This window comes from Vulpes vulpes, chromosome 8 (genome assembly GCF_048418805.1).
Source record: "Vulpes vulpes isolate BD-2025 chromosome 8, VulVul3, whole genome shotgun sequence".
Classification (NCBI taxonomy): Eukaryota; Metazoa; Chordata; class Mammalia; order Carnivora; family Canidae; genus Vulpes; species Vulpes vulpes.
The window spans coordinates 36,467,720-36,493,475 of record NC_132787.1 but is presented as its reverse complement, the minus strand read 5'-3'; the positions used below and the strand labels follow the sequence as shown (position 1 = coordinate 36,493,475).

At 41.6% G+C, this 25,756-nt stretch overlaps 1 protein-coding gene across 11 annotated transcripts in view; it reads left to right on the top strand.

The window, feature by feature from the left end:
* Positions 1 to 356: 356 nt before the first annotated feature.
* Positions 357 to 25,756, top strand: part of RIMKLB (ribosomal modification protein rimK like family member B) — a 67,391-nt gene continuing 41,991 nt past the window's right edge. For 4 of the 11 annotated variants that reach the window (XM_025995262.2, XM_072766070.1, XM_025995261.2 and 1 more), the window contains exons 1-2: positions 2,338 to 2,416; positions 15,719 to 15,951. In XM_025995262.2, coding sequence (XP_025851047.1) covers positions 2,394 to 2,416; positions 15,719 to 15,951 — 256 coding nt within the window. In that variant the 5' untranslated portion in view covers positions 2,338 to 2,393. Of the gene's footprint in view, positions 929 to 1,018; positions 1,203 to 1,482; positions 1,926 to 2,107; positions 2,417 to 15,718; positions 15,952 to 25,756 lie in introns of those variants that run through there. The other 7 variants (XM_072766068.1, XM_072766064.1, XM_072766069.1 and 4 more) reach the window with 6 other exon arrangements.

The window sequence follows — 25,756 nt, the reverse complement described above, 5'->3', positions numbered from 1 at the left end:
TATTTTTATAGATAACTTGTGTAATCAAGTATATTAAGATACAGAGAAGTCAGGGTACTTTTTTTTTTTTTTTTAAAGATTTATTCATGAGAGACAGAGAGGCAGAGACATAGGCAGAGGGAGAAGCAGGCTCCCTGTGGGGAGCCTGGTGCAGCAAGACTCAATCCCAGGATCCTGGGGTCACCACCTAAGCCAAAGGCAGATGCTCAACCACGGAGCCTCCCAGGTGCCCCGAGGTCAAGGTACTTTAGAAGATCACATAAGTAAGTGAAACTACAAGTCTGGTCCAGTCCCACAAGTTACCGCTCTGGGTTATGCTCTATCTCTTAAAGGACTAAGTACTGAGTGAAATCAGAGGGGGGGGGAGAAAAAGGCAGACCAAAAAGATTGGGAAAGGAGCGCTGAAAGGAATTTGTTGGCTGAGGCTGCTCAGAATGGAATGTGACTCAAGAAGGCAAACTGGTTAGGACATTATTGTATCTCCTATCTGGGATCTGGGGCGATAATAAATGAATAAGGTTATTTGGAAATGAATTTGCCATGTAAAGTATCACGGTCATCTGTTGCTTGGTTTCATTCTTCCTGATCTAGAAAAACCAACAGTAAGTAACATAGCTGAACATACTCATTGTTAGCTTCCTTCGGACTATCAGTTTATTTTTATAGACAGCTTGGATTTTCAAAATGCTCCTAAATATATTTCGTTCTCACAGCAACCTTGGAACAGACTCTTAGCTTTTTATAACAAAGGCTCAGAGGAAGTTAAGGAACTGATTTGCCCGAGGTCAGTGCTGGACCACACTACCCTGTCTGTGCCTCTTAACCTCCTTCAAGCCCCGAACATACGATGTACTGTGGCTCCACAATCTGCCCCACATCGTACAGAGGCAAGATCTTTATTCCGCACACGGATAAACGGATCTTCCAGGTATTGATCTTTGTTCCCCGGCTTGCCTCCGGGAGCGGGGCTCGGCGCCGCAAGGGCTGCGCGGGAGGTGGGCCGGGCCGGGCCGGGCCGGGCCGGGGCCCGAGGCGGGGACCGCAGGCAGCACCCGGTCCCCGCGAGGCTTGAGGGTTCGAAGTGTGGATGGATGCGGCCCCCGGAGGGAACGTGAGGGCGAGGAGGGTGGGCAACGGAAGGGACCAATCTCGCGGTTCCAGCTGGGAACAAACCTCGCCCCCCCACCCGTTTCCTTTCGTCGGTGAGGACGGTTTGGCGGCGGGTGGGGAAAGCGCGTCCTCGAAGCGCTCTCGCGCTCCCATCGCCCTCCCGGCGCGCGCGCTCCATCGCGCCTCCACCACCCGAGAGGCCGGCGATGGCTGCGAGAGGGGACGCGGGGCCCGGGGGGCGGGTCCCGCCGCAGGTGTCGGATCCGCTAGGCCCGGCTCGGCTGGCTGGCCCGGCCCCTCGGCCCGCCGGCCGCCGCCCCCTGCCCGCCGCGCCGCCGCGCCGCCGCGCCTGGGGGGCGGGGCCGGGCGCGCGAGGGTCCTCTGCACGCGGGCGGGCGGCGCGCGGCGCCTCGGTCTGGGGAGCGCGAGGCGGTCTCCGCCGGCGTCGCGCGCGCTGTGTGAGAGCGGGGTCGCGCGCGCGCACCACAGGCGAGTGAGGGAGCGAGGAGCGAGGAGCGAGGAGCGGCCGGGTGTGAGTGTGTGTGGGGGCGGGGGCGAGTGTGTGTGGGGTGGGGGCGACGGAGAGCCAGACCGACCGCGAGGCTGTGAGAAAGTGGGCGAGTGTGCGAGGGCGCCCGGCCTGGCTGCGGGAGCCGCGGTGGCGGAGGAGAAAGGAGGCGGCTCCCGGCATCCCGGCCCCCTCCCCCTCCCCATCTCCTCGTCGGACTTCCAGCCCGCCCGGCAGCCCGCGGTTCCCTCGGAGGCCCCAGCCCGGCTCCGCCGGCCGAGAGCGAGGGAGGAGCCGCCCTCCCCAGGTGAGCGGTGCGGGTGGCTTCCCTCCCCAGGTGGAGCGGCGTGAGGCGGAGGCGCGCCCGCCCCCCGCGCCCCTCCCCCCAGCAGGCGACTGCAGCCGGAGGGACTCGGCGACGAGACGGGGCTCGGCCGGGGCCGGCGGAGGCCGGGGGTCGCCGCGCGGCGGGAGGCGGCGGGAGGCGGCGGGGAGCCCGGCCGGTGCCTGTGCGGGGCGGAGGCTGGTGAAGCCGTGGCCGTGAGACGGGAGAGCTGTGGGAGCGAGGCAGCGACCTCGGGCGTGAAGTGTGCCTCCCCGGGTCTGAGGGGGTGTGGTGGCCCTGCGAGTGCTCGGCGGAGTAGAACACGCGTGCTGCCAACCTGTCCTTGAGACTGTGGTGGTCTCTCCTACCCCTGCCTCCATCAGACATTCCTGCGGTGTGACCGAGGGAAGAGGCTGTGCTGCCGTTTGCACTGCGCTTAGTGTGGCTTAAATGCCCTGTTCTCCTCCTGACACGTAAGATTTTAGAAAGTGTGACAGTCATTCCTCTTTCTCTTTTGACAGTCCTCTGAGTGAGAATGAGCTGACAAATAATCGCCTATTTGAATCTTTTTTTTTTTTTTTTGCAAGCATTTGACCACGATGCACATCTTGCCTCTCCATCCCCTCCCTTAAACCCCAAATAGAAGATAATAACTTCAGATTTGCCTTACTAATGTATCCTTATCTCTGATTGCAGATTTGTAATCCCCAGTATTTTATCCCATTTGTGGGTTTGAAGAGAGATGGGGCCTTAATTGTATTCAGTGAGTGAGGTTATTATGCTAACCGTGTTGAATGTGACTTCGATGTAAATTCTTTCAGCTTGCTGTTATTTTCCCATTAATTACATAAATTGTTCCCACATCTTTCTTTCGGGAGTTGGGCTAAATTCTAAACCTGTATGGAAAATACATGGGGCAGCCTAATATGGGAGACACTCCTTTTTTGTGGACTTGATGTTTATTATATTTAACGAAACTCTTTTTATTTGTTAACCATTAGAATTTAAATGCTCTGTAGATCTCATTTCTTTCACATTTAAAGGTCATTTTTTTCTGTTTTTTAGAGAAAGAATTCATTGTCAAAACACTTTAAGGTATTTATTTGGAACAAAACAGTCTGAAATTCCAGTCATAAGGATTGAGCATTTATTCACTAACTTTTAGAATGACAATTTGTAATTTTAGAAAGTCATAGTTTAATTTCCTTTCTAATGCTTACCGGCTTATTTGGTTAGTGTGTTAAAGGGGAGGAGACCTATCTTGTTTAGAGGTAATTTTATTTCTATCTTTGTCAGTGCAATTAATTTCCTTCTTTTATGCAGTACATTTAGTTGTTAGTTTGGCAAGATGGCTGTTGATGTTTTCATCTTTTTCTGTCTGCTTTTTTTTCCCTCTCTTGCTTTCCTCTTACCCCCATCAGGTGTTGGAGTCTGCTTGTCGGGGAGGGGGGCATTCTGTGTTTCTGAGAACAGAGAGCCAAGAAGGGGAGCAGCAAATTCAGTCACTTAGAATCCTCCACTCAGTGAAGATCCTTTTTTCTGTTCCCGCCTTTCCCCCTGCAGGGGGTAAGGAGTTGTTTATTTCTAATCTTTACACTTTGGGCTACCAGCTAAAATTCCACTTATGTTTCTGGTGAATATCTTTAATTTTTTTTTTTCATTTTCTTTGATTGTCTGTTTCATTCTGTAGCATCTGAGGATGGAGGGGAGAGTGACAACAATAAATTTCCCTTTTTTCCTTTCCCTTCTCATTGAGTCCCCTTTTCCTCTCCAGAGGGAAATTACTAGCAATGTTTTATAAATCCTTTACCCCTTTTTAGCCATATCATGAAGAAACAAACTAAAGAGAATATATATATATTTTTAACTCAGACCAATGAATGTCAACCAGCCTTCAGTCATTAGTGTGTTGGAGCACCAGATAAAACATGGCTTAAAAAAAAAAAAAATCTCTCTCAATTCTTGATTTCCTCAGTTTGTATCCACCTGGGATTTGCTACTGGGGTAAGTCACTAGCCGGATTTCTCAACTTCTCCCTTCCCTGTGAGCTGAAAGACCGAACATCATAAACACTGGATGGGGTTGGGGGGGAGGAGAGAGATCACAGCCAGTTGTTCCACAGTTTGAGAAGTAGCTTTTATCATCTTCCTCTGGGAAGCAGGCAAAGAGTCCTAAACTGAGTGAAAATGGGTGGAGGAAGAACTTCTGTACCCAGGAACATGTGAAGAGTGAGAAAAACACACACACACACACACACACACACACACAAGAAGGGGTGAGTTTTGTGTTTGTTACTGGGGGTGTAGTTTAGTGATATGTGGATTTGTAGAGTTTATGGCATGTTAGCTTACAGAATATTCTCTGCAAGTGGGATTAAGTCATAAGCATATGGGAAAAGAGCCTTGAGAAATTAGAATCTAATGTTATTTTAAAATCTGGGAGTAGATTGTGATAAGAATAATGAAAATATTTTAATGTTAACTGTACTGGCATGTGCAGTTTCAAGAGGTTGAATAGGAGAGATTAGGTACAGATGTTGAGGAAATTGTCTTTCATTATTTGGGAATTTTCCTGCTTGTCATATTAAGAGCTGTTAAATGGTAACACACTACCTCAAAATACCTGTGCATAGTATATTTTAGATTCATGTACCATATGCATCTGTGTACATATTAGGTTTGCAGAAAAGAACTGACTTTCTGGCTTCATAACTCCTACTATGGTATTTTTACAATGTTTTCTTTTCCAATGTTTTTTTCCTTTCAAAATTGGCTTGAAGGACAAAAGCTACAGAGCTAGTCAGCTCTACTCCCTTAGAGCCTGGTCTGCATAGAACCCATCTGCTTGTATCTTTTTTATTCCTTTTACTAAAATTATAAGTTTTTTTTTTCCCTCTGACTTTGTTAGCAAAGCTAATTATTTAAGGATAAATTGTATAACAACAATGGAAAGTAGCATTAGGCTTTTTTTTTTTTTTTAAGATTTTATTTATTCATTCATGAGAGACACACCACAGAGAGAGAGAGAGAGAGAGAGAGAGAGAGAGGCAGAGACACAGGCAGAGGGAGAAGCAGGCTCCATGTAGGGAGCCTGATGTGAGACTCCATCCTGGGTCTCCAGGATCACGCCCTGGGCTGAAGGTGGCGCTAAACCACTGAGCCACCCAGGCTGCCTGGGTTTTTTTTTTTTTTATAAGAAATTGAAAAGACAAATTAGGAATTTAAAACATTTTATATATTTGAGAGAGAGAAAGTGGGGGGGAGGAGAGTAGTGGGAGAGAATTTTCAAGCAGATTCCCTCCTGAGTGCAGAGCCCAGCTCCTGTCTCTATCCTATGACCTGAGCTGAAAAGCCAAGAGTCACCAATCAAGCCACCCAGGCATCTTGATAAATTATGAATTTTTACAGCTATGTTTAGATGGTGATACACATTGGCCTGGTATTAGATATTGAAAATAGCTATGATTTTTTTGATACTGTCTTACGGTTCAGTGTAACAGACTCCTTTAAAATAATTTCTAACCCCTAACCCTAACATTTGTCTCTCAAACATGAGGTTCTATGTTACCTGCTAAGGATAATAGAGAACAAAATGGGGATTCTGTCTTCATGGAGTTCACAATCTAATTTCATTGATCGTTGTTCTTTTCATCTGGTGGTGTGTTCTCCCAGCAGTGTCTGGTGGAGTCTACTAGATTCTTCTAAAATGTGTACAATTTATCAATTGATGAAGTAAAATTTGTATAAGCATTGATACGCCTAAATAATTTTTGCAACCCTTTCAAAAGTGGTAGTAAATCATCAAGTTGTGACCAATAAAAATAAAAATTCTACAATTGTTGAATCACTCAGGTATCTTGTAACACCTGAAACTAATATAAAACTGTGTGTTAACTGGAGTTAAAATTTAAAAAAATTCCAAACATACCCCTTAAATGTTTTTACTTTATTCAGCTCCTTACTTTCCCTTTCTCTCTCCTCTTCCCTTTTTAACCTTTTTGATATTCGCTCTTGGATTCATGTTCTTAGGAATAAAGAGATAAGATCTCCAAAATGGAACATGGATTTCTTCTTCTTTTTTTTTTTTTTGAACATGGATTTCTGTGTTAGATCATAGCAGTTCTCTTTTACTGCTCTGCTGTCCCATATTTGGCAGCATTTCAGACGTTGATGTGTTTTTGTTTTAAAGATTTTATTCATGAGAGAGGGAGAGAGAGACAGGGGCAGAGAGATAGGCAGAGGGGAGACAGGAGCCCTATGCGGAACTGGATCCCAAGACCCTGAGATCAGGACCTGAGCCAAAGGCAGACAAACTCTACCACTGAGCCACCCAGGTGCTCCCAGACATTGATAGTACATCTTGGAAATTCATGCAGGTTTGTCTAAATAACAAACTTGAAATCTTCCTGAGTTCTTAGTTAGCTTATTCCTTTGACATGTGATTTAGTTAGCCATATCTATAAAGTCTTCAGCTTGAGTATATTAATCTGTTTCTCAACTCCTTCTTCTTCTTTTTTTTTTTTTTTTTTTAAGATTTCATTTATTCGGGATCCCTGGGTGGCACAGTGGTTAGCGCCTGCCTTTGGCCCAGGGCGCGATCCTGGAGACCCGGGATCGAATCCCATGGCGCGCTCCCGGTGCATGGAGCCTGCTTCTCCCTCTGCCTGTGTCTCTGCCTCTCTCTCTCTCTGTGTATCTCTGATGAATAAATAAATATCTTTAAAAAAAAAAAAAGATTTCATTTATTCATGAGAGGCACAGAGAGGCAGACATAGGCAGAGGGAGAAGCAGGCTCCCTGTTGTGCTGGGAGCCTGATGCAGGACTGGGTGCCAGGACCTTGGGATCATGACCTGAGCCAAAAGCAGATGCTAAACCACTGAGCCACCCAGGTGCCCCCCAACTCATATTTCAAAATAAGGTCCAGAAAGAAAATATGGGAAAGAAGGCCCAACATTTAGCATGTTAAGCATGATGAATTTTTTTTAAAGATTTTTTTTTTTTTTTTAAGTAATATTCCAAGTTGGAGCTCTAACCTCACAACCCTGAGCTCAAGAGTTGCATGGTCCACTGACTGAATCAGCCAGGCGTCCCTAAAACATGGTGAACTTTGAGCGAGCCACACTGCATAGTGTATCTCAGGACAGTTTTGCAAATTTTGTGCCATATTCCAGAGAGAGCTACTTTGATTTAACATTCCTGTATTAAAAAAAAATAGCATTCCTGTATTAAGTGAAATCATTAGAAGTTTTATTTGGATTCCAGAGAAAACTTTTTTTTTAAGAGAAAACATTTTTTTCCAGAGAAAACTTTTTTTTTTTTTAAGATTTTATTTGGGACACCTGGTGGCTCAGTGGTTAAGTGCCTGCCTTCAGCTCAGGGTATGATCCCGGATTCCTGGGATTGAGTCCCAGGTCAGGCTCCCTGCATGGAGCCTGCCTGTGTCTCTGCCCCCCCCCCCCCCCCCCGCCCCTCCGTCTCTCATGAATAAATAAATAAAATTTATTCATGAGAGACACAGAGAGAGGCAGAGACATAGGCAGAGTGGGGAGAAGCAGGCTCCATGCAGGAGCCCCACATGGGACTCGATCCTGGAACTCTAGGATCATGTCCTGAGCTGAAGGCAGACGCTCAACCGCTGAGCCACCCAGGCATCCTGAGACAACATTTTTTATCTTATTTTATTTTATTTTTTAATTTTTTTAAAGATTTATTTATTTATGATAAAGAGAGAGAGAGAGAGAGAGAGAGAGAGAGAGAGAGAGAGGCAGAGACACAGGAGGAGGGAGAAGCAGGCTCCATGCCGGGAACCCGACGTGGGACTCGATCCCGGGACTCCAGGATCGCGCCCTGGGCCAAAGGCAGGTGCTAAACCGCTGAGCCACCCAGGGATCCCCGAGACAACGTTTTTTAAAGATTTTTTAAGTAATCTTTACATCCAACATGGGGCTCAAACGCACAATGCAGAGATTAAGAGTGTCATGTTCCACTGACCGAACAGCCAGGTGCTCCATCCAGAGAAAACGTTTTAAAAAAGTTTAATCAGTTTTATAGAGTGCTCGCTTCGGCAGCACGTATACTAATTAGTTTTAGACCACAAACTATTTTGGGAAATTTAGTAACAGAACTACAGGTAATCCAAGGTAACAGTTTTCTGATCCTTTAGATGAATATGTGTTAAATTTGCATGTTAATTTGCTCATGACATTTGTCTTATCCAGTTTTCTTTATTTTTACTGTCGTAAAATACACATAGCATAAAATTTACCATCTTAATCATTTTTTAAGTATGCAGGTATTAACTATATACCTGTTAGTGGTATTAACTATATATTCTTATGCAACTGTCTACCATATTCATCTCTAGAACTCTTCATATTGCATAAACAAACTGTTTCCTAATAAAACTAAGTCTCGATTCCCCCAACAGCCCAACCCCTGGCAACCACCATTCTATTTTCTGTGAATTTGGCTTATATACTGATGCATAATGTCCTCCCAAGTTCATCCATGTGGTGTAGTATGTATTGGAATTTTTATTTTTTATTTTTTTAAAAGATTTTATTTATTTATGAGAGACACAGAGAGGCAGAGACACAGGTAGAGGAAGAAGCAGGCTCCATGCAGGGAGTCTGATGTGGGACTTGATCCTGGGTCCCCAGGATCAGGCCCTGGGTTGAAGGTGGCCCTAAACTGCTGAGCCACCCAGGCTGCCCTGTATTGGAATTTAATTCCTTTTTAAGGCATTATATGTATATTCTGTATTTTACTCTTTGAGTCATCTTTTGATGAACACTTGGGTTGCTTTTACCTCTAGTTATTATAATGCTGCTTTGAACATTTGTGTGCAGACCCCTCTTTGTGAAGACTCTGCCTTCATTTCTTCTGGTTATATATGTAAAACTAGAATTACCAGGTCAAATGGTAATTCTGTTTTTAAGTTTTTTTTTTTTTTTTTTAAGATTTTATTTATTCATGAGAGAGAGAGAGAGGCAGAGACAGGCAGAGGGAGAAGCAGGCTCTATGCAGAGAGCCTGATGTGGGACTCGATCCCTGGGACTCCAGGACCACACCGTGGGCTGAAGGCGGCGCTAAACCACTGAGCCACCCAGGGATCCCAAGAGAATCCCTTTTATAAACAATACCACTACTTGCTGATGTCTGCAAACTTTGATGTTAAGGGAATAATTTCCTATAACTTTTGGGCAAGGTATGGTAGACTACACTTGTTAAGGTAAAGTTCTATGGCCTACAATAAAGAATTACCAAATATTGACATAAGCAAAAGAGGTTGTAGGTGGTCCAAGGTTATGGCACCACAGAATTGTCTGGGATTCAAGTTCTAACAGGTAGCTGTGCTTTTCTTAGGGTTCACTCCTGTCCTCATAGTCCAGGTGGTAGTTAATCATGACATTTACATTCTAGGTAACAGGATGGAAGAAGGGCAAAGGGGCAGCATATCTCTCAAATATGCATTTTTTAAAAGATTTTATTTATTCATGAGAGACACATAGAAATGCAGAGACATAGGGAGAGGGAGAAGCAGGCTTCTCATTGAATAAAATTTACTTATATGACCACATCTTGTCGCAAGAAAGCTTAGGGAATTCAGTCCTTTAGTTACTTGGCCTGTGGTTAACTAGTATCAGATATCTTACTACTATTGAGTCAGTAGAAATGGTTATTGAAAAGCAACAGGCATTCTCTGCCATGGAGTGTATAGAATTTGAATTCACTCTGGCCTTTATCACTTTGTAATTTTGCAAATTTAGACAAGGTTAACATCTCTCCTGGAACAGCCTCACTTGCCAAATGAACACAATAATGCTTCAAGGGATGGTTGTGAAATGAGAAGCTACAAATTGCCTAACACAATATTTGGTATTATATGATCACTTACACTCTGGAATTCTTATATTTTTCCAGATTCCTTTCAGTGTCTTTAGGCATGGTAGAAAAAAGTAGAAAGAAATCAGAAAACCTGAAACCTATTTCTGGCTTAATTATTGTGGTAATTGTCCCCTCTCAGTCTTTGGATTCTAAGTTTATATGCTGTTTCTTTTTTTTTTAAATTAATTTTTAATTTTTTTTTTTATTGGAGTTCAATTTGCCAACATATAGCATATCTATATGCTGTGTCTTACCTGGAATAATTTTCCTAGTAGTAAGAGGTACCTTAATATCTTCAAATGGTAGATTGTAATTGTGCTTTTTTTCCCTAGCGGAATAATTACCATTGGGAAGGGTTCTCATGAGATAAATGAATGGAGTACTTTATTTATGATTCCCATTTAATTAGCCCTGCCTAGACTATTGATAGATGACACTGACTTTGTTTTTTTTTAAAGATTTTATTTAATTATTCATGAGAGACACAGAGAGAGGAGAGACATAGAGGGAGAGATGACAGTGACTGTTATTGGTGTGTGTATCCAGAAGTTTGCATGGGAAAACTATCTCAAATGTAAAAGTGAATTTTCTTTGAATGTCTCCTTGTAAAAAACAAAAAACAAAAAACGAAAGAAAAACAGTAGCAGTTTATCAGTAGCATTTATTTATTTATTTGTTTGTTTATTTATTTTTTGTAGCATTTATTTAGTATCTGATATTTGCACATTGTTTTCCTTGATACTGTGGTGGAAATGAAGAAACAGAGGATGAAAATTAGTTGATCTGAGTTTACATTACTCCTTTGTATATGTGGACATTTGCAAATGCTGTATTTTTCTGACTTACACTGTTGGAGAATGAACTCTTTTCTTAAAGATATCTTACTGGATAACCAAACCTATTCCTTTAGGTGTCATGGGGACAAAAAAGAACCATTTTACCTTTATAAGGGAGTCTTTAATGGCTTTTATTTTTTTGTTTTAATATTTATTTATTTATTTATTTATTTATTAATTTATTAATTTATTTATTTATTTATTTATGATAGTCACAGAGAGAGAGAGAGAGGCAGAGACATAGGCAGAGGGAGAAGCAGGCTCCATGCACCGGGAGCCTGATGTGGGATTCGATCCTGGGTCTCCAGGATTGCGCCCTGGGCCAAAGGCAGGCGCCTGACCGCTGCGCCACCCAGGGATCCCTTTAATGGCTTTTAAAACTGACTGTAATCTGAAGTTTTTTATTTTTAAGAATCAGGACTATCATTTTATTGGTGGATTTTTGGTCTCCTGGACTGTGTAGATTTAGCGTTATGCTTTTGACTATCATCAATGTTTTTTTTTTCTTCCCCCCCCTGGGTGTTCATGGATGGGATAAATAGAAAAAATAGATATGTTGGAGGAGGCACTGGCCTACTGGTTTCCACCTGACCCACAGGAAGGTGGCCTCCCAGGAGGCCCATAGGTTGGGGGGGGGGGAGGGGAAGGGGGAGGGAACGCAGAGCCTTTGCCTTTGTGGTTGGAAAGTCTTTGTTTGTTGTTGGTATTCTTAGATGTGAATTCCAGTAGAGCAGCCTGATAAAGGCAAGCAACCCTGGGTGCCTGAGGATGGTCAGCTGCTCCACTACCCGTTGAAATAGAAGGGGACCATTGGGTAGCGAGAGTTGTGCTTTTTTCTTTCTCTGGCAATAAACTGGTCTTTGGAGATCATTGTAAAATTATACTGGATAAAAAATTGGATAGGTGTCTCTTGAAGATACCAGCACCAATGAGATGGTAATTAACAAGCTGGAGGTTGTTAAGCTGACTTGCCCTTTTCAAGCTGGGGATGTCATCTACTTGATGTACATTGGAACACAATGTGGCATACCTCTGTGATTCTTTATATGAAAAGCAAGACAAATCTTTTGAAGCTGATAAAAATGTATTTCAGGGGCACCTGGGTAGCTCAGTGGTTGAGTGTCATCTGCATTTGGCTCAGGTTGTGATCCCAGGATCCTGGGATCGAATTCTGCATGGAGCAACCTACAGGGAGCCTGCTTCTCCCTCTACCCATGTCTTTGCTACTCTCTCTGTGTTTCTCATGAATAAATAAAATATTTTAAAAACTTGTATTCCGTATGAACGAAGGTATCTTGGTACAGGGCAACAAGGTCATGATCCCCAGATCTTGTCATATTGGCTGCCACTAGGTGGGCTTTGAGGAATCACAGTCCTTGACATTGATACTGGAACTCTTCAAACTGGTGTCTACCTCTTTCATAGAGTTTTCTGCAGGGCGACAGCATTTCTCTAGTTTCAGATCTGGTTGTGCGGGTATTTCCTATGAAAGTATGTAGTCCAGTTGTGTCAAATGATGAGATCTCTAGCCTTGCTTCCAAATCATGAAGGCGAGAAAGAACATTATTTTCTTTGTTAGAATCCCAGGGTCAAGAGGATTTGGAGCCCATTAAAAAGAAAATGAAAGGAGGGAAACCTGGGTGGCTCAGTCACTTAAGCATCTGCCTTTGGCTCATTCATGATCTCACAGTCCTGGGATCGAGCCCCCCTGTTGGACTTCCTGCTGGACAGGAAGTCTACTTCTCCTTTTTTTTTTTTTAATTTTTATTTATTTATGATAGTCAGAGAGAGAGAGAGAGAGAGAGAGAGAGAGAGAGAGGCAGAGACACAGGCAGAGGGAGAAGCAGGTTCCATGCACCGGGAGCCCGACGTGGGATTCGATCCCGGGTCTCCAGGATCGTACCCTGGGCCAAAGCAGGCGCTAAACCGCTGCGCCACCCAGGGATCCCTACCTACTTCTCCTTTTTTTGCCCCTCTCTCCTGCTCTTGCTCTCTCTGTAAATAAAATATAAAATATGTATTTTTTAAAAAAGATTTATTTATTTATTCATGAAAGACCGAGAGAGAGTCAGAGACATGGAGGAGCAGGCTCCTTGCAGAGAGCCTGATGTGGGATTTGGTCCCCGCACCGGGATCATGTCCTGAGCCAAAGGCAGACACTCAACCACTGAGCCACCTAGGGGTCCCAGAAATCTGTAAAAAAAATAAATGAAAGGAGATAGGGAGGCTAACCTGAACCTGGCTGTTGTCAGTTACATACTAGTGTGGAAACACCCAAAGATTATGCAAGGGTATTAGAGCTGCAGCCATGAAGCCAGACATGGTGATGCTCACGTGCATGATCTATCAGGAGTTGCTGCACAACTACATGAGACTGTAGCCCAGGTGTGTGTTTGTCTGATTATAAAATGATTAAAAAACATCATGTATTACTCTTGTGGCTTGGGCATTTTCTATGACTTGTCACATCAGTATTGGCAAGCATTTCTGCTTCCCAGTTGCCAGTGGTTGTAACATCCTATCCTGATTTCTGTTGGGGCCTGATTTCTGTTGTACTCATTCAGTACACATTCACGCAGTAAAATTCAGTCATACTGGTCAACAGATGATGTTTAAGACCCAGGTGTCAGGGAAGGCACCAAGATGGCTCCAGAGTATTGGAGGTCATTGACAGGGTGTTTCAAAAACAACTCAGTCTAAATGGGTCATTTTTACAGTGCCCCTTTCAAGGGAAACTGGGGATCTCTACATTAGGTACTCTGGTGCGACTTTCCTTTTGTGGAGCTTTTCCTTTGAAACTTCTCAGTGACGACATCTTCCACAGATGCAGGTCACACTCATGTGTGTATCTCCCACGTTATTTTATTCCTTCCCTGCTTTCCCGTGATTGATGCCTTTGAGACACTGGGTTGTGGGGCAGATTGGGTGAGTGTTGTAGTCATAGCAGGCCAGGGTTGTGGGGGGGTGGTGCTGTGTGTGTGTGTGTGTGTGTGTGTGTGTGTGTGTGGTGGCTCATTTGGCTTATGATGTTCTAGTCTAAATGTGCGCCTCATGTTAAGGGTGGAGCAGGCCCTTCTGACTGAAACCCTGGAGAATGCATGACTGGTGTATGAGGGACCACTTCTAAGTTCTGTAATGCTGGAAGCTGTTCATCTGAATGGCCGTTGCTTCCCTTAGTTCTTAGCCTTGTTCTTTTTTCTATGTTACATTTGCCATTAGGATTTTTTTGAGGGGCGGGGGGGGGGGTTTGTTTAGGTAGGCTCCTTGCCCAGTGGTGAGGGTTGAACTCACAACCGAGGTCAACAGTCACATTCTTTACTGACCAAGCCAGCCAGAGACCTCGGGAATTTCAATTTTGTAAAAAGTTTTTTTTCTTTCTTTTTTTTTTATTTTTGGGTTGAAATCACCTGTTAGTAAAACTTTTAACTTTTTGCTTCTTAGGAAAATAATTTTCAACTGTTGTCTTGTTCATGATACAAGCTCTTGCTCATGATGTAAACTCTGAGAAGCAGCACTATTTCTGGAAGAATGTCCTTTTTTGTATTCTAGTAAACAATCTGTGTTTGTTTAAAAAATTTAAAGTAAGCATAAAAACATTGAGTAAGAGCATGCTATCCCCTGACTGAAATAAATTTTAGTGAATGGACCCCAACGTTTATTTTTTTAAAAGTTTTTTCCCATATTCTTGAACTATTAATTTTTATTAAACTTGCTATGTAAATGACTTTAGTGTTGCTACTCCTCTAATAACACAGGTGTTGCTGTCTCATTATTTCATACATTCTTGGGGGTGCTTGGTTGGCTTAGTTGGTTAAAAGTCTGCCTTCAGCTCAGGTCCTGGGATCGAGCCCCACATTGGGCTTCCTGCTCAGTCTGCTTGTACCTTTCCCTCTGCTCTCTCAAATAAATAAAATCTTTTTTTTAAAATTTTTTATTTATTTATGATAGTCACAGACACAGAGAGAGAGAGAGAGAGAGAGAGAGAGGCAGAGACATAGGCAGAGGGAGAAGCAGGCTCCATGCACCTGGAACCCGACGTGGGATTTGATCCCGGGTCTCCAGGATTGCGCCCTGGGCCAAAGGCAGGCGCTAAACCAGTGCGCCACCCAGGGATCCCAAATAAATAAAATATTAAAAATTCCTGTAGATATGTTTGTAATAAAATATACATATAACAAAATTGAATAAACTATAGATGTATGAGTATACATAAATGGAGTTTATCATAATTGAAGGGATGGAGATGTACTGATGATTACAATCTCATCTATTTTATATTAAGGGATTTGCATTTTGGGGGAAGGAATAAATCAGTCAAAAGTAGATGATAGGATTAAAGTACATTCCTAGATAGTATATATTAACACAGGGATTGGCATTGAATATATAATATAGAAAATCAGACTTTTACTAAGAGACATGCTGTAATTATAAAACTACAATGCTAGCTTCCCTGGTGGAAGATGGAGAAATTTTGTTTCAGGGGAGGTTGTGAGTTTCTGTATTTCTAGCAGTATAAAAGTTTGATTTGAATGGAAGGGAAGTCATTAATTTTGTGTGTTTATATAGTTAATATATAATCACAGCATTTGTGTGAAAGCCAAGAATTAAGTAGATTTTTATAAACATTAATATATATGTTTTTAAAGATTTTATTTATTTATTTATTTATTCATGAGAGATACAGAGAGAGGCAGAGATACAGGCAGAGGGAGAAGCAGGCTCCCCATACGGAGCCCGATGCGGGACTATCTGGACCCCGGGATCATACCCTGAGCCAAAGGCAGACGCTCAACTTCTGAGCCACCCATGCGTCCCATTAATATATTTTTTTAAGTGATCTCTAAGCCTGATGTGGGGCTCTTAATCATGACCCCAAAAGAGTTGCACAATTTACCAACTGAGCCAGCCAGGTGCACCAAATCTCTTTTTTCTTTTCAACAGGAGAAAATCAAATTTAATTTTATATGTAAGGGGGAGTCACAGAGACATGAAACTCCTTAGGTTGAATTCTTTATTTACCCTATATGTGAATTTTGTTTTTCTGTGTAGAAAGAATCGGCGTTCAGGAAGAAATAATCCAGGAAAAAGGAAGAGCAAGCAGATCAAGATGTGTAGCTCTGTGGCTGCAAAGTTGTGGTTTTTGACAGATCGTCGAATCAGGGAAGACTATCCCCAAAAAGAAATTTTACGAGCATTAAAGGCCAAGTGTTGTGAGGAGGAATTGGACTTTAGGGCTGTGGTGATGGATGAGGTGGTACTGACAATCGAGCAAGGAAATCTGGGTAAGTCTATACTAAGTAATTTAAGATTTTTATCTTAGAATATATTGTAACTACCTTTTTAAGGAATAATTTGGAGGAAGGAATTGTTAATAGCCTTATTACTAAGTATCATCTAATCTTAAAATCTAGCATATGTTATGGAAGTAACGAAAATACCAGTATTTATTGAACCTCTTAATTTATTATTTAGGAAGTAGTTGGGAGAGAAATTAAAAATGATCTAGTAATTTTTTTCCCATTATTGCTGTCTTCTAATTTTTTTTTAAAATATTTTATTTATTCATGAGACACAGAGAGAGAGAGAAAGAGAGAGAGGGAGAGACACAGGCAGAGAGAGAAGCAGGCTCCATGCAGGGAGCTTGATGTGGGACTTGATCCTGGGTTTCCAGGATCAGGCCCTGGGCTGAAGGCAGCACTGAACCGCTGAGCCACCCGGGGTGCCCACCTGTCTTCTAATTTTAAAATACCTTATTTATAACATGCTCCTAAGAGAATTTGCACCTCATGGAGGGCCTTTTAATAAATGCATCAAATTCCTTTTTTTTAAACTATTTTTTTAAAAACACATTTTATTTATTTATTCATGAGAGACACACACAGAGAAAGAGAGAGAGAGGGAGAGACACAGGCAGAGGGAGAAGCAGGCTCCATGCAGGGAGCTTGACGTGGGACTCTATCCTGGGTCTCCAGGATCACACCCTGGGCTGAAGGCAGGTGCTAAACCGCTGAGCACCCGGGCTGCCCATAAACGCATCAAATTCCACATATGATTTCTTTTTTAAGATTTTATTTATTTTAGAGAGAGTACAAACAGGAGGAGAGGCAGAGTGAGAAAAGACACCTCCCCACGCCCAGCAGGGAGCCTGACGCAGGGCTAGATCCCAGGACCCTGATACCATCATCTGAGCCGAAGTCAGATACTCAACCGAGACACCCAGGGCCCCTTCACATGTGATTCTTAATTTTTTTCCTGTATATTTTATATAAATAGTGTAAAATAATAATACAATTTTTTTTTCTTTTACTGGATAGAAGTATCCTAATGATTTGACTCAAATAGTGACGTCTGTTAATTTTTAATATTTCATGTTTAAGGGTTCCAGTGGGAAAATATCTTAGAAATATAGAAATTCTTAGAACTGAGGAGTCTTTACATCTTTGGAAAGCTATGACTTGTAGCTAAATTGGTCATTTTTCTTAGCTTTATATGGTGGTGGCATATATGTGGCATTTTTAATTTCAGAAAATACTTTAGAGTTTACTGATGGAATTGGATAAGGGTATAAAATACCCAAAATAGATTCTACATCACTTTTCTTGCTTTGTGTCTAGATCATGAGGCCAAGTGTTTTAATTCCCTCATCAATAAAATGGAGAGAGATGGTTATTGTGAGAATTTATAGTATTAAGTCTATAAATCTGTTATTAGGGTAATTTCATACATAGACCAGTTAATAGATCCAGAATTTTACCTGATTAATAACATGATACTGAAGGGACATGTGGATGACTTAGTGGTTGAGCATTTGCTTTTGGCTCAGGTTGTGATCCTGAGATCGAGTCCCACATTGGGCTTCCTGTATGGAGCCTGCTTCTCCCTCTGCCTGTGTCTCTCCCTATCTTCTGTGTCTCTCATGAATAAATAAATAAAATCTTTAAAAAAAATACATGATACTATAGTTTAGGTAGAGTCTCTTAGCAAATAGTTACTCCTTACTGTGCCCTCTTGACATTTATTTCATTCTCATTACCTCTCAACAGTTTTTTTTTGTGACAGATTTTTCATATGTAAATTAATTTACATCAAAGAGTTAATAGGTAGAAAAGCAGAATGAGCCCCGTTTTAGCACAAATGATTCTCATTGCTAATGTAGAATCAAAAGTAATTGTTGCTTTAGAGGTAACTTATTTAGAACTGAGCTGTTTCAGGACGCCTGGGTGGCTCACCAGTTAAGCCTCTGCCTTTGGTTCTCCCAGGATCAAGTCCCGCATTGGGCTCCCTGCATGGAGCCTGCTTCTCCCTCTGCCTGTCTCTATGCCTCTCTCTCTCTCTCTGTGTCTCTCATGAATAAATAAATAAAATCTTTAAAAGAAAAAACCAGAACTGTTTCTAGATTGTTTCACTTGAGTGTGTAAGTAGTTAGTACTTTTATTTTTTTTATTTTTAAAGATTTTATTTATTCATGACACACACACACACACACACACACACACAGAGGCAGAGAGAGGGAGAAGCAGGCTCCATGCAGGGAGCCCAACATGGGCCTCAAATGGGACTCGACCCCGGGTCTCCAGGATCACACCCTGGGCTGAAGGTGGCGCTAAACCACTTAGCCACCAGGGCTGCCCTAGTAAGTACTTTTATAGAAAAGATGCACACTGTTTTCAGTCAGGTTTTCTTTTTTTAATTATAACTTCCTAGGTCCAGCAACTAGTTACTCAGATTCCAGAGATTTGGGATACAGCATACTTCATTCCTAAACATAATTTGAGTACTTACTATGTGTTAGTTAATTGGTATGTTGTGTAAAATGAGACAAAGTAAGATTAACATTAATCAAGTGATTATACAAATAAGTGTAAAATAGTTACAACTTTAAAATGGACGGATGTCACTTTGCACCCCCCTGCCCTGCACCTATGACAGATAATCCTGATCAAAGCAAGGTAAATCTTTTTAAAATCCTGAATCTAGGGGCACCTGAGTGGCTCAATCTGTTAAGCATTTGACCCTTGATTTCAGTTGAGGTCACGATCTCAGGGTCCTGGCATCTAGCCCCTTTGGACTCTGTGGTCAGCAGGGACTCTATTTAAGATTCTTGCCCTCTGCCCTTCCCCCCTCCTCATGTGCATGTATGTGCTTGGTCTCTAAGTTTGGTGCCTGCCTTTGGCCCAGGGTGCGATCCTGGATTCTGGGGATCGAGTTCTGCATCGGGCTCCCTGTGTGGAGCCTGCTTCTCCCTCTACCTATGTCTCTGCCTCTCTGTCTTTTGGTCTCTCTCATGAAAAAATAAAGTCTTAAAAAAAAAATACAAATTTTCTCTCTAAAATAATTACATCTTAAAGAAAAATAAAATCCAGAATCTATTACATGCTTTTACAGTATACAGCTTTTCAACGTAGGTGCATGTACAGTTGTTGAGATTGGAGTCAGAGAATTGGATGCTGTATTATGTTAGGAGCCATTCTCTCCAAGTATGTGTGAAAAGAGGATTAAAGGCCAATGTGCTACATAGCTCACTAACACCACTTCCACAAACTTATGGTGTATGTTTCTGTGTTTTAAAGGTTGGAAAAGGGATGCCTGGGTGGCTCAGTGTTTGAGTGTCTTGCCTTTGGCTCTCTCTGTGTCTCTCATGAATAAATAAATAAAATATTAAAAGAAAAAAGGTTGGAAAACCAAAAGCTGCAAAAACAGATATTGGCAAGGATAATAGAGAAATTGGAGCCCCCTCCTATATTACTAAATCGAATATAAAATGGTACAGTCCCTTTGGGAAACAGTTTGGCAGTTCCTTTAAAGGTTAAATGTAGAATTACCATAGGATCTATCCCATTCCTGCATACTACCTAAGAAGAATGACAACATATGTTTGGGAGAGTTTAAGATGGGTTGGTGTTAATTGTTCTTTAAATGTTTGGTAGAATTTACCAGTGAAAACATCTGATGCTATGCATTTCCTTGTTTGGAGATTTTGGATTACTGGTTAAATATATCTGTTCTGAATTTTTATTTCTTAATGATTCAGTCTTACTAGGTTGTATATTGCTAGGAATTGACCCATTTTTTCTAAGTTATCCAGTTTGTTTACATATAATAGTTCATAGTTGTCTCTTAGAATCCCTTTTATTTCTGTGATATCCATTGTAACATCTCACTTAATTTCTAATTTTTATTAAAGTCCTCTCTTTTTAAAAAAAAAGATTTTATTTATTCATGAGAGACCCAAAAAAGCAGAGACACAGGCAGAGAGAGAAATAGGCTCCGGATGGGGGACCCCGATGCGGGACTTGATCCCAGGGCCCCGGGACTGCGACCCGAGCCAAAGGCAGATGCTCAACCCCTGAACCACCCAAGTGCCCTAAGTCCTCTTTTTTTTTCTTAGTCTAACTAAAGGTTTGCCAATTTATTGATCTTTCCAAAAATCTGTCTTGATTTTTTTTCTCTTTTCTGTTTCGTTGTGTTTTAATCTTTATTTCTCTCTTCTGTTAATTGTGGGTTGAGTTTGTTCTTCTTCCTTTTATTCATGGTGTTAGGTTGTTGCTTTGAGATTTTTCTTTTTTTAACATGCATTTTTTGATGTGCATGTTTATAGCTTTTCCCTTCCCTCTTAACAGTGTTTTCACTACATCCCATGAGTGTTTCACTTTTATCTTAAGATATTTTCTTTCTTTTTTTTTTTTAAGATTTTATTTATTTATTCACGAGAGACAAAGAGAGAGAGAGGCAGAGGGAGAAGCAGGCTACGTGCGGGGAACCCAATGTGGGACTTGATTCTGGGACTCCAGGATTACGCCCTGGGCCGAAGGCAGGTGCCAAACTGCTGAGCTGCCCAGGGATTCCCCTATCTTAAGATATTTTGTAATTTCCGTTGTGACTTCTTTTGTCTTGCTTGTTTATGAGTGTGTTATTTCGGGGTGCCTTCGTGGCTCAGTCCGTTAAGCAGGCAACTATTGGTTTCAGCTCAGGTCCTGATCTTAGGGTTGTGAGATGGAGCCCTGTGTCGGGCTCAGTGCTGGGCAACGAGCCTGCTTAAGATTCTCTCTCCCCACCAAAAAAAAAAAAAAAAAAAAAAAGATTCTCTCTCCCTCTCCCTCTGCCCTTCCCCACCCTAAAAAAAAAGTGTTATTTTCTAATTTCCAGATATTTGTAAAGTCTGTTTCCTTTTGTTAATTTCTAGTTTCATTTCATTGAAACTTGAAAAGATAACTTGGTATTATAACAGTATTTTTAAATTTGTTAGATCCGTTTGGTCTGTATTATTTTCTAGTTATTTTGTTTCCTTTTTAGAATTTCCTCTCTTTATCCATTGTTAAAAGTAGGGTGTTTCATGATTTAGTATTAGTGTCTATTTCTCTTTGTGGTCTCTCACTGTTTCATATATGTGGGTGCTATATTAGGTGCATGCATATTTATAATTGTTATAGCTTCCTGGTAAATTGACTCATCATTATAATGATGATTATCTCTTGTGACAGTTTTTCCTCTGAAAGCCTGTTTTGTCTCATAAGTAGGGCCACATCTACTCTCTTGCTAATAACCATTTGCACAGAGTATCTTTTCTCAGCCTTTCACTTTCAGGCTTTGAGTGTCCTTACATCTAAAGTGAGTCTCTTTTTGATAGTGTAAAGGTGGATCTTGTTTTTTGGTTCATTTTGTTCTTCTGTATCTTTATTTTTTAAAAGATTTTATTTATTCAGGAGAGACAGAGAAAGGCAGAGACATAGGCAGAGGGAGAAACAGGTTCCCTGAGGGGAGCACTTGATCCCAGGACTCTGGGATCAGGTGCTCAACCACTGAGCCACCCAAGTGCCCCCCCTCTGTATCTTTAAAAAAATCTTTTTTTTTAGGCACAAAGGGAGGGGCAGAGAAGGAGAATCTCCAGAGGACTGTCCCTACTGAGTGCAGAGAGGGAGACAGAGCTTGACCTCATGGCCTACAAGATCATGACCTGAGCTGAAACCACAAGTTGGATGCTTATCCAACTGAGACACCCAGTCACCCCTCTTCCATTGACTTTTAATGTGATTACTGAAGGAGCAAGACTTATTGTTTCTGTTTTATTTTCTATATGTCATAAACCCATTTTGTCTCCCTTTTCCTCTTTTGCTACCTTCCTTTGTGTCTTGTTAATTTGTTGTACTGTATTACTGTGAAGATTACATAATACATTGTATAGTTTTAATCTATTTTAGATGATAAATTTATTCATATATAAACTCTACCCTTATAAATTTCTCAAGCTTTTTATATTTATATTTTATTTTATTTATTTATTTTTTAAAGATTTTATTTATTCATGACCGACACAGAGAGAGAGAGAGAGAGGCAGAGACACAGGCAGAGGGAGAAGCAGGCTCCATGCAGGGAGCCTGATATGGGACTCCATCCCAGGTTTCCAGGATCACACCCCAAGCTCTGAAGGTGGTGCTAAACCGCTGGCAGTTTTTTATATTTTTAAAATAAGCTCTAGGCCCAATATGGGGCTTGAACTCAGGACTCTAAGATCAAAATTTGCATGCTATTCTGACTGATCCAGCCAGGTGATTCTTTATGCTTTTAACATTTAAATGCTCTTCCAGCAATAACACTGATTTATGCACTACCATTGGAGTATTTTAGGCTTCTGTTCGTATTTATATATTTACCTTTATCCAAAAGCTTTAGTTTTTATGCCTTTGTGTTGCCTTCTAGCATTCCTTTTTTTCCTAATTTTATTATTCACAAGAGACACAGAGAGGGGCAGAGACAAAGGCAGAGGGAGAAGCAGGTTCCATGCAGGGGCCCAATGTGGGACTTGATCCCAGGACCCTAGGATCATGCCCTGAGCCAAAGACAGACACTCAACTGCTGAACCACCCAGGGGTCCCATAGCATTCTTTTTTTTTTAAGATTTTATTTTTAAGTAATTTTTGCTCCCAATGTGGGCCTTGAATTTACAACTCTGAGATCAAGAGTTGCATACTCCACTGATGGAGTCAGCCACAATCCCTGCCCTATAACATTCTTTTTCAACCTGGACTCTCTTTAGCATTTCTTTTATGGCCAGACTATTGGTGAGGAACTCCTTAGGTTTTCTTTATCTGGGAAAAATCTTTATTTCTCAATTTTTGAAGGCCAATTTTATTTGAAAGATTTATAAAAAAATTTATTCATGAGAGACAGAGAGAGGGGCAGAGACATAGGTAGAGGGAGAAGCTGACTCCCCATGGGGATCCTGATGCAGGACTCAATCCCAGAACTCTGGGATCACAACCTGAGCCAAAGGCAGATGCTCAACCACTGAGCCACCCTGGCGTCCATTGAAGGACAGTTTTGCTGGATATATTGTTCTTGATTGTTACTCTTTATTTCAGCTCTTTGAATATGTGATCTTACTATTCTGGCCTGTGATTTCTTTCTTTCTTTTTTTTTTTTTTTTTAAGATTTTATTTATTTATTCATGAGAGGCACAGAGAGAAAGAGAGGCAGAGACACAGGCAAAGAGAGAAACAGGCTCCATGCAGGGAGCCCAATGTGGGACTTGATCCCGGATCTCCAGGATCACGCCCCAGGCTGAAGGCAGGCACCAAACCACTGAGCCATCCAGGGATCCCCGCCTGTGTGATTTCTACTGAGAAATGTTTTAATACTGTTATGGGAGCTCCTTTGTTTAGGATAGATTGCTTTCCTTTTTTAAGATTTTATTTATTTGAAAGAGAGAGAAAGAGAGTGAGCAGAACCAGGGGAATGGCAGGAGAAGCTGACTTTCCACTGAGCAGGGAGCCTGACGTGGGGCTTGATCCCAAGACCCAAGGATAATGATCTGAGCCCAAGGCAGATCCTTAACCAACTGAGCCACCCACCCACCTCCTCTTTCTGATTTCTAGATTTTTGGTCTTTGACTTTCTTTTTTTAAAGAAAGATTTGTTTATTTCAGAGAGGGAGTGCACTGGGGGACAGGCAGAGAGAAGGAGAGTAAGAGAGTGTGTTAAGCAGACTCTGCTGAGTTTAGAACCTGATATTGGCGCAATCTTACAACCCTGAAATGAGCACCTGAGCCAGAACCAAGAGTTGGACACTTAACTGACTATGCCAGGCAAGTACCCCTGTCTTTGACTTTTTAGCTTGATTTTGATTCTCAGTGTGAGTCTCTTTAGGTTCACCCTACTTGAATATTTCTTTTCCCAGATTGGGGTACTTTTCAGTCATTATTTTGTCAAAAAATTCTCTGCCTTTTTGTCTTGCTCTTTTCCTTCTGGGAGTTCTATAATATCAATATTGATCTGCTTGAGGGGTACCTGGGTTGCCCCAGCAGTTAAGTGTCAGACTCTTGATTTCAGCTCAGGTCATGATCTCAGGGTTGTGAGATCCATGCTGAGCATGGAGCTGCCTAAGATTCTCTCTGCCGGGAAGCTTGGGTGGCTCAATGGTTGGTGTCTGCCTTTGGCTCAGGGTGTGACCCTGGAATCCCGGGATTGAGTCCCATGTCAGGCTCCTTGTGTGGAGCCTGCTTCTCCCTCTGCTTGTGTCTCTGCCTCTCTCTTGTGTCTTTCATGAATAAACAAACAAAATCTTTAGAAAGAAAAATGACTCTCTCTGCCACCCAACCCCCAAAAGAGTTTGGAAGTGCTCTATACGAAGGCAATCCATAGAGATTGAGAATGATGGTTGTTTTTTCAAATGTTGAAATACCAATAAAAAATAATAACACATAGAGAGAAACATGGTACAATCAGAGAACCAAAATAAATATCCAGAAATGACCCTAAGGAAACAAAGATCTAGTACAATTGAAACTAATGGAACATTGTATGTGAAATATACTTCACTAAAAAAAATGTTTTTAAGAGTTCTAGGTGGCTCAATTGGTTAGGCATCATACTCTTGATTATGACTGGGTTGTGAGATTGAGCCTTTTATGTCAGGCTCCATTCTCGGAGTCAGCTTCAAATTCTCTCCCTCCCTCTGCCCCTCCCCTCTTATATGCTCACTCTGTCTCTCGCAGATAAATCTTCAAACCGTCTACTCCATTATAGCTTTGTCTTTCTTTTATTTGTTAGTGTCACAAAATTATATCTTTATACATTTTGTTTCAAAAAACATCTTTTATCTTTTATTTTTAAAAGATTTTATTTATTTATTTATTTATTTATTTATTTATTTATTTATGATTTTATTTATTTATTCATGAGAGATACAGAGAGAAGCAGAGACACAGGCAGAGGGAGAAGCAGGCTCCACACAGGGAGCCCGATGTGGGACTCGATTCCAGGTCTCCAGGACCACGTCCCGGGCTGAAGGTGGTGCTAAACCGCTGGGCCACCCAGGGATCCCCAGATTTTATTTATTCATGAGAGACACAGAGAGAGAGAGAGAGAGACAGAGAGAGAGACAGAGACACAGGCAGAAGGAGAAGCAGGCTCCATGCAGGGAGCCTGACGTGGGACTCTATCCTGGGTCTCCAGGATAATGCTCTGGGCTGAAGACAGTGCTAAATCGCTGAGCCACCCAGGCTGCCCATAAATAATCTTTTAAAATGCATTAGTATCCTAAGTTTGTAGGAAACAGGAATTGGGAGTTAACAACCAGTGACTTGTTTTCACATTAATGAGTTTATTTTTTTCTTTAAATGTGTTAATTGCCATTGTCATGTAGAAACAAAAGGTATGGTTAGACTGTTATCACAATAATACTGGCTTTTTAAATTGCACATGTATTTACCTTTATTGAGATCTTTATTTGTCTGATTTTGAGTTAATGTCTAGTATCCTTTCACTTCACCTTGGCAGGACTTCTTTGAACATTTATTGCAGGACAGGTCTAGTGGTCATTTACTTTTTCAACTTCTATTTTTTTGGGAATGTCTTGATTTCTCCCTCAATTTTGAATGACAGTTTTGTTGGATATAAGATTTTTGGTTGATTTTATTTTTGCACTGTGAATATTTTGGCCCCTGATCTTTTGGCCTCCAGTATTTCTAATGAGAAATCTGCTGATAATTCCATTGAAGATCCTTAGTATGTGATGATTTGCTTCTTTTTTCATTTAAGATTCTTTGTCTTGGGTTTTAAAAGTTTGATTATTGGGTCACCTGGGTGGCTC